Source organism: Pinus tabuliformis, chromosome 3_2, assembly GCF_031772625.1.
Source record: "Pinus tabuliformis cultivar Carrire ecotype Pingquan chromosome 3_2, CPIR1, whole genome shotgun sequence".
NCBI lineage: Eukaryota > Viridiplantae > Streptophyta > Pinopsida > Pinales > Pinaceae > Pinus > Pinus tabuliformis.
This window is the reverse complement of record NC_142302.1, coordinates 388,259,249-388,268,232: the sequence shown is the minus strand read 5'-3', so window position 1 is coordinate 388,268,232 and position 8,984 is coordinate 388,259,249. Positions and strand designations below refer to the sequence as shown.

The 8,984-nt window shown below is 45.6% G+C and overlaps 1 protein-coding gene across 1 annotated transcript; it reads left to right on the top strand.

The window, feature by feature from the left end:
* Positions 1–5,069: 5,069 nt before the first annotated feature.
* Positions 5,070–8,468, top strand: LOC149181036 (uncharacterized). The gene is made up of 2 exons (XM_089414069.1): positions 5,070–5,651; positions 5,742–8,468. The coding sequence occupies exons 1-2, from the start codon at positions 5,070–5,072 to the stop codon at positions 8,466–8,468; spliced, it is 3,309 nt and encodes a 1,102-aa protein (XP_089270195.1).
* Positions 8,469–8,984: the final 516 nt, after the last annotated feature.

The window sequence follows — 8,984 nt, the reverse complement described above, 5'->3', positions numbered from 1 at the left end:
CAACAACTTGTCAGCCCAATCTCTATGATGCAACTGAATGGTCTTAGTTAGGATGGATTCTAACACTTTGTTTGTGGATTCCACCTGCCCATTTGCTTGGGGGTGATAAGGAGTAGATTTCCGATGTTTAATTCGGTATTGTTCAGTGAGAGCTTTGACCAATTTTGATGTGAACTGCGTGCCCTGGTTGGTAACAATCTCCCGTGGTACCCCAAATCGAGTGAAGATATCTTCAAAAATAAATTCCACTACTGCTTTCTCGGTTGCAGCATATAAAGCTTTGGCTTCCACCCACTTTGTGACATAGTTAGTGAAAACTAAGATATACTTCTTCTTCTTTGACATGGGGGAGATAGGTCCCATGAAATCTAATGCCCATTTCTCGAAAGGCTCGATGGATAGCATCTCATTCGAAGAAACTGACCTCCCCATCCTCTAAGAAACATCACAATTGGATATGAAATTTTTAGCATACTTGAAAAGCGAGGGACAATAATACCCAGTGCAAAGGACTTTGTATGCAGTCCTTTTGTCAACAAAGTTCCCCCCACAAGGCTCATTGTGGCAAGCTTTCAATACATCAAACATCTCATTTTCTTGCACACATCTCCTCATGATCAAGTCGGTTCTAGTGTAGAACAAGTCCCCATCTATCCAGGAGTAGTTGGCACTTCACTTAATAACATTATGTTTCTCACTGGTAGACAGTTTTTGAGGAAATTTCCCCAATACCAAGTAGTTGGGAACATCGGCAAACCAAGGAGTAATGGTAGATATAGCAAACAATTCCCCATTTAGAAAATCATCTAGCACTGGCTCTGGTACATTTTCCTGTATAACATTCATTCGAGACAAGAATTTAGCGGCCAAATTATCTTGTCCAAGTCTATCTATTACACTTATATTGAACTCTTGTAAAAGCAACAACCATTTAGTGATCCTACTATTAGTGATAGGTTTGTTCATCAGGAATCTAATGGCAGAATGATCGGTATGGACAAAAGTCTCATAATCGGTTATGTAATGTCTAAATTTGCTAATGGCATGAATAACTACTAACAATTCGTCTTCAATGATGGTATAATTTAGTTTAGCAGAGCAAAGATTCTTGCCAACAAAATAAATAGCATAAGGTGAGTGATCTTCCCATTGTCCCAAAACTGCTCCAAGTGCGGTGTCTGAAGCATCGGTGCAAATATGAAATGGAAAGGACCAATTTGGTCCCCTCAACACTAGATTGGTGGATAATTTGTCTATTAATACCTAAAAATCATGTTGACAATCATCATTCCAAACAAAGTCAATATCCCTAGTTAATAATTTAAATAAAGGTGCTGCAATTCTCATAAAATTCTCAATAAATCGACGATAGTAACCTGCATGTAGTAGAAAAATTCTTATCTCTTTTTGTGAACTAGGAATGGAAATATGCGAGATTACCTCAATCTTGGTTGGATCAAATTTAATTCCTTCAAATGAAACATGATGGCCCAAAACTATCCCCTTAGTTTGCATCATTTTGCATTTACTATGAATAAGGGCTAGATTGGCTTGACATCAAGTCAATACCTTTTCTAGTTTTGCCAGAGCTTGGGAAAAATCATCTCCATATATGGTGAATTTTTCCATATAGACTTCTACACAGCCATGGATCAAATAAGAAAAAATGGCTAGGATAGCTCGCTGGAAGGTGGCTGGGACATTGAAAAGGCCAAAAGGGAGGACTCAATAGGCATAAGTACCCCAAGGGCAAGTGAAAGTGGTCTTCTCTTGGTCTTCCTCAGCTATTTGAATCTGATTATACCCACTGTACCCGTCTAGAAAAGAAAAATACTTCTTACCAGAGAGTGTGTCAAGTACCTGATCGATGAATGGGAGTGGAAAGTAATCTCATAGAGTAGCTTTGTTTAGCTCCCTATAGTCCACACATATGCGCCACTTACCGTTCTTTTTCAGAACCACCACCAAAGGTGACACCCACCTGCTATCTGAAATAGGATAGATAAAATCTGCAGCCAATAGCTTCTGCAACTCCTCTTTTACAATCTCTTTCAAAGCTGGGCTCATGCGTCTATGTGGCTATCAGATTGGTCTCATTTCCTCGTTGGTGTAAATGCGGTGGATGCACATATTTGGGTGTATGCCCCTCATGTCCAAATAGTCCCAAGCAAAAGCTATGGATTTCTCTTGAACCATGCTCAACAATTATTGCCTTTGCTCTTCATTTAATTCATTACCAATGTACAAATCATTCCCTTTGCTGAGTTCAAATGGTTCGGTAGTGAGCTTATTATTGTCTTCTATTGTTGTGAACGAGGCAAAGATAGCTAGATGACAAGCTTCCTGAAACTCATTATGAAAACATGCTGATAACTAGTAAAAGAAATAGGGTAATCAATATAAGAAAGATTAGATAAAAATTACCTGCAGAACGACGCGGCTAGGGTTTTGCCTACCTTTCTCGATCTGTTTTACCGTCGCGGTCACAGCCCTGGGTCATTACTGCAACAGCATCTCCATCGGATTCTCCACCAGTCGTTTTCGGTCGCCGTTCAAGAGACAGTTATGGCTGACATGGAGCTAGAGGCGGTGGACTACACGGAGGATCCTTCGCCGGACAAGGCTATTTTCGGAAACCCTAGCTTCGCCTCTCGATCACGATTTGCGCCGTCTTCATCTTCAACTGCTCCGGATCTGCCGCAGCACCCGCCCTCCGTCTCGCTGACCGCTCATCGAACCCCTCAGACCTCTGCAGGTACTTACCCTATCGAATCTCCGCCATTTGAGGTTCCCCCGCTCTCGCTGGGCTCTCTGCATTTCTTGGCTACTCATACGCCCCCTTTGCCCTCTTTTGATCCGCTGGCCCCTCCTCTCCTTTCGGTGCCCTCCCCCCCTCCGTCGGTTCCCCCTGCATCTCATCCCTCTGTTTCGGGAGTCCGCCCCTCCGGATGCTTTGAAACCCCTGCTGTCAAAGTTCGGCCTGCAAAACCCCCAACTCTGGATGGTATCACAAATCCCCTGGTCGACCATCCGTCGGCTCCCCGCACCTGCAAAAAGAAGATCAAGTGTGTAAAGGCTACAGCCAAGGACATCTCCATCAAGTTCGACGAATCGAAGCCTCTCAGAGAATACATGGACATTGCAAACACTGTGTTGGTAGGGCACGTTAGGGGAAGGACATACTCGGTGAAGCGGCTCACACAATGGGTAAAGGAGATCTGGGGCGGAGTTCTTTTCGATCTACCTGTGGTCCATGTCCTCCCCAGAGGATGGTTCTCCCTTCATTTCTCCAAGGAAAGTCACACAAATTTGGTTTTGGGCAGATACTGGCATATTGAAATGGCCCCGGTCCTCCTCAAGAGATGGAGTCCCCTCTTCGACCTAGAACGGGAACAGATCGGAGCCAGACCAATTTGGGTACGCCTACCAGGACTACCATTGTTGTTTTGGGCCGAAGAAGTTTTCATTAGGATCGGAAATGCCCTGGGGACGTATCTGGATTACGATCGCACATATGTTGAATCTGGGAACCGAACCCTAGCACGGATATTGGTCCATCTAGACACTCGTGAAGGACTTGAGGAACAGATCACTCTACAATGGGGAAGGTGTATCAGAGTGAAGTTATTGGACTATGAAGGAGTCCCCTTCCGCTGCAGACGATGCCACAAAGTGGGACACCTTGCGAAGGACTGCCCACTCAATAAGAAAGCAAAAGATACTCCGAGAGGAACCCCGGCTCCAACCAGGATGGCATCTCCCATTAACTCTCGTCCTTCCTCTTGGGGATCGCCCCCACCGTCAACATCTCCTGTGGTCAATTCGGGACTTCGGCAGCCCTCGCCGCCAAAGACCAGGGCACACTCGGCAGCAGAAGCGGGTACGGTCTCGGGCTCTCTTTACCCTCCCTTGCTTTCTACTTTTGATGTTATGAATGATAATGGATCCTCCTCACAGACTTCCATGATTCATTGTGCACTAACATCTTCCCCCCTTATCTGCACCACTGATCCCATCATATCCACCTCCTCCCCCGCGGCTAGCTCCTCCCTGTCCCCCTCGGAGCCCTCCCCACCTCATTCATATTTTCTCCGGTCAAGGACTCTTGCCAAAGAGCCTTCTGTCAGACATTTGGGTTTGGGCATTGCGATACCTGAGGGGGGATCCTTGAACACCAGAGGGAGAAAATCCCATCTCTCAAAGGCTATTAAACAAGCCGGGGCAGAGGTTGTTTCTGGCCGGCAATCGACCATTGACGGGGTCCTTAGAGCAGGACACACCCCGAGAGGTGTTCCCCCATGAAGTGCCTATCCTTCAACTGCAGAGGACTGGCTAGTTCCTCCAAGAAACTAGCCATGAAGCGGCTCATTGAATCTGATCCTATCGATATCATCATGCTCCAAGAGACCCTCTGTACTGCAGATCAGATTACTCGGGCCATGCAAGCCTTGACCCCAGGCTGGATCTACTCTGCCATTGATGCCGTTGGCCGATCTGGAGGTCTGGCCATTGGTATCAACCCTCGATCCATTAAGGTGGACTCGACTTGGGGAGGAGCGGGGTTTTTAGGGCTTGACATATTCTCTGCTGAACTTGGTATGAACCTCAGAGTGGTCAATGTTTATGCTCCCTGCTCCCAGAGAGAATCGTTCTGGCAGCATCTACTACATCTCTCTATGATGAATGAAGACCGGGTTGTTATTGGAGGAGACCTTAATTTCTCTCTGGGTTTCAGGGAGTCATGGGGCTCGGCAACACAATTTGACCCCATTACCGACTATATGAACAATCTGCTTGAGCAAACAAATTTTATGGATATCCCCATGCAGCGACTTCTTCCTACATGGAGGAATCGGAGGGTTGGGGATGCTGCACTTGCCCGCAGACTTGACAGATTCCTTATGAAGGAGACTCTCCAACAGCGCTTGCAACTCTACAGACAATGGGTTGGCTCGGGGGGATTGTCGGATCACACTCCAATATAACTGGAGATTCAGAGTCCTTTCAAGAAACCCAAGGCACCTTTCAAATTTAATCATACCTGGCTGAAGGATCCATCATATGTCAAGATGATATCGAATTACTGGTCCTCTCACCCTATCAATGACACAGAATCTCTCGCTAAAGGGTTCTGCAGGAATCTCTCTGAAATAAAACATTTATCAATTGTTTGGGCAAAGGAGAAACAGGACCGAGACTCGGCCCAGCTTACCCATATTGAAGCTGAATTAAGCTCTCTCACCGACGAAAGAGGGCTGGGGTTCATAACAGCAGCAGATAAATGCAGGCTAATTGAATTGGAGAATCAAAAAGTAAAAATCCTCAAAGAGAGAGAGGAATCCATTAGACTGAGGAGTAGGGCATTATGGATTCAAGCTGGGGATGAAAACTCAAAGTTCTTTCATAGTTTTGCCAAGAGCAGGAAAGTAGCAAATACTATCTGGAAGCTCCCTACCCCGGATGGTGAGATCGCAGATACTTTTAACAAGCTCGCTCATCTGGGCACCACTCACTTCAGGGATCTATATAAGTGTCCTCGGGAAGTTAATCTACCTGATATCATTAATGTGGCAAATCACTTCCCGAGATTTGTGGAGGAAGAAGACGTGGAGGCTCTAAATGACCCGGTCTCGGCAGAGGAACTGGAAGGAGTGCTGAAATGGTTCAAAAAAGACAAGAGCCCTGGCCCGGATGGATGGACCATTGAATTTTACTTAGCCTTCTATGATGTCCTGGGACAGGATCTGCTGGGGGTGGTCGAGGAGAGCAGGACATCGAGCTCCATCTATCATGCCATCAATTCTACTTTCATTGCTCTTATCCCTAAATCTGATTCCCCGGTATCCTTCGATGATTACAGGCCTATCTCCTTGTGCAACTGCCTCTATAAAATCATTTCTAAGACCATTGCAAATCGTCTTAGACCTATCCTCTCCAGATCCATTGCCCCACAACAATTTGCTTTCCTTGAATCTAGGCAGATCCACGAGGCCATTGGTCTCGCCCAAGAAGCTATACACTCCATTTGGTCCAGGCATCTAAAAGCCATTCTCCTCAAAATTGACCTCTCTAAAGCCTTCGACCGGGTCAGCTGGCTCTATATAAAAATGATCCTCATCCACCTGGGTTTTCCTCACGCCTACATCTCTTGGATCATGGCCTGTATATCCTCCCCTACCTTCAGTATCCTCATTAATGGCTCGGCCTCCCCTTTTTTTCACTCTGAAAGGGGATTGAGACAGGGCTGTCCCCTATCGCCCCTACTCTTCCTCTTGGTCATGGAAGGTCTCAGCCGCCTCATGGACTCTGCAAAAAGGGCTGGAGATGTAGGGGGCCTCCGCATATCCGACCTATGCGCTCTCACACACCTGCTCTTTGTGGACGACGTTCTCATCCTACTTGATGGCAGTGTTCGAGACTCTCGGACCTTCTCAAAGATCCTGCAACTATTCTCTGCTGCTACAGGTATGCTACCAAATCAGTTGAAATCAACCATCACTTGCACTCGCACTTCTGTACAGGAATCCCGGCTAGCCCTTCAGGTATTCCCCTACAATGTCCTCCCTCTGGATAGAGGTCTCAAATACCTGGGGTTCAATCTGAAGCCTACTTGTCAAAGGATAGCAGATTGGGTCTGGTTGGTTGCCAAATTGGAAAAAAGACTTACAGGCTGGAGCTTCAGATATCTCTCTAGGGCTGGCAGATTGGTGCTCATTAAATCTGTGTTAGAAGCTACCCCGGTATTCTGGATGGCACTTGCATGGATACCGAGGAATATCCTAGGACGACTTCAGCAGCTGTGCAACCGATACCTCTGGAATGGGAGTCAGGATAAAAGAATCTTTGCTTGGATTAGCTGGAGGAAAATATCTTTGCCCAAAAAATGGGGAGGATGGGGCCTCAAAGACCTTCCTGATTTCGCTATGGCACTAGCTGCCAAGATGGGATGGACCTTATTAACCAGCCAAAACCTATGGGCACATGTATCCTATCACAAATATATATGGCCCCAGAATATTATGGATTGGGCTAGATTACCAACTTGGTCATCGAAGGGATGCTCATCAACCTGGAAGGCCTTGATTCATTCCCTTCCCCTCATTCGAGATAATCTTGTATGGAGAATTAATGATGGCTCATCGGGCAGGATTGGCCTGGATCCATGGATCAACAGTGGGGGCAGACACATCCTCAACCGTGATCTCATTACACATCTACATAATCGAGACATACGGAATTTTGCTCATATCGCCGATCAGCTACGCACAGACATATTTTCCCAAGCTTGGAAATCGGCCCAGCAACTCGATCTCCCCCCGCAATGGCATCAGGAATGGAATGACTATATTACTGCATTATCAGAATCCCATATTCGCATCAAACAAGGTCCTGATGAACTCATTTGGTGTATGGCGGATCATGGTATATATGCACCAAAGTTTGGATACAGAGCACTCATCTCTCACAGAATACCTGATCCAATACCTTCGTGGTGGCATATCATTTGGAAGCTAAAGGCTCCACCTCACTCCAGACTATTTTTCTGGTGTGCCCTCAAAGGTATCGTCCCCACGGGCGAACATCTTACCCGCAGATCCATCTATGGTCCTTCCTGGTGTACATTTTGCAAGGCTGCATCAGAGACCTCGGATCACATTTTTCTACACTGTCCTGCTGTTCACACCCTATGGACCAACATATGCACTCAATTGGGCATAGCAGGGAATTGGAATGGGGACGAACTATCGGGTGCTTGGACTGCATGGACTCACAGTCACCCGGGCTCCAAACTTTTAAATCTCCCCCTCGTGGCAACATGGTATACCTGGCTTGCGCGGAACCGTGTTATTTTCGAGGATCAAACAGTATCTTGGACCCGGATAGAAGCTACCATCATCGCCGCGTACCAAGAATTACCCGACCCTCCTCCACCTCGAACCAGGTCGATACAGCCCATGCCCAATATTGACAAATCGACCCCGTGGGCCTTCTTCGACGGGGCAGCTAACCAAACGGGATGTGGAGGTGGTTTCGTGCTGCACATAAATGAACATCACAGATACCTTGTTAAAATGGGTTTCGGCAGAGGATCTAATAATTTTGCTGAGCTTTCTGCCATCCGGAATCTATTACATTTTGCTTTAACACATCAGCATTCTAATCTCAACATTTTTGGGGATTCAATGATGGTCGTTAACTGGATCAATAATGTCACTACATGTCATGCACACACACTCAGCAATATATTACATGATGCTCTCACACTCAAAGCAGCATTTAATCATTTCTCTTGTTTACACATTTACAGAGAACATAACAGCGAGGCTGACAAATTATCCAAAGAGGCCTCGATACTTCCCAGAGGCGAATGGCTAATTGTGGAGCAGAAAGGAACTGAAGAACACAGGTTCTACCACAGGCCATACATAGACCAGAGAGAACAGAGGGACAACAGTCCCGATAGCTGACAGTAATGGATAGTATATTTTGACATGATGGAACTGTACATAACTATGGTTATTATTTTGGATGTAAATGGATCCTTTGTGAACTCGAATAGGCTAGAACAGCCAGACATATACATGTACCTAGCTCAATTTTGTAATGTGCTCTGATACAACACCCTGTGAGGTGAATTTTGTATGAACATCACAGCAATGCCAATGGCATCTACTATATGTAATTTTCTAATCTTAATGAAAATTACTGATTTTTCCAGTGGAAAAAAAGATTAGATAAAAATCACCGTAAAATATGATATTCTGATTGTTCCTGGAGTCCTCTAGATTGTTCTAATGATAACAAAGGAAACATACAATCCTCATCTCCATAAGGACTCTCTAACCAAAATGGTACTTCAACAACAGTTTGAGCAGGGGGAAAAATTGACAATGTTTGATTATGTAATCCATTAGAAATGACCATTTCTCCACTTCGGCACCCTATCACAGCATCTGCAATGGCTAACCAAGGGTGCCCTAGTA

What these genes read in the sequence shown, in the direction of transcription:
- LOC149181036 (XM_089414069.1), top strand. Translation starts at nt 5,070, where the DNA reads ATGATATCGAATTACTGGTCCTCTCACCCTATCAATGACACAGAATCT. An exon ending in CGGCAGAGGAACTGGAAGGA is followed by an intron (nt 5,652 to 5,741) that starts GTGCTGAAATGG and finishes GTCCTGGGACAG; the next exon opens with GATCTGCTGGGGGTGGTCGA.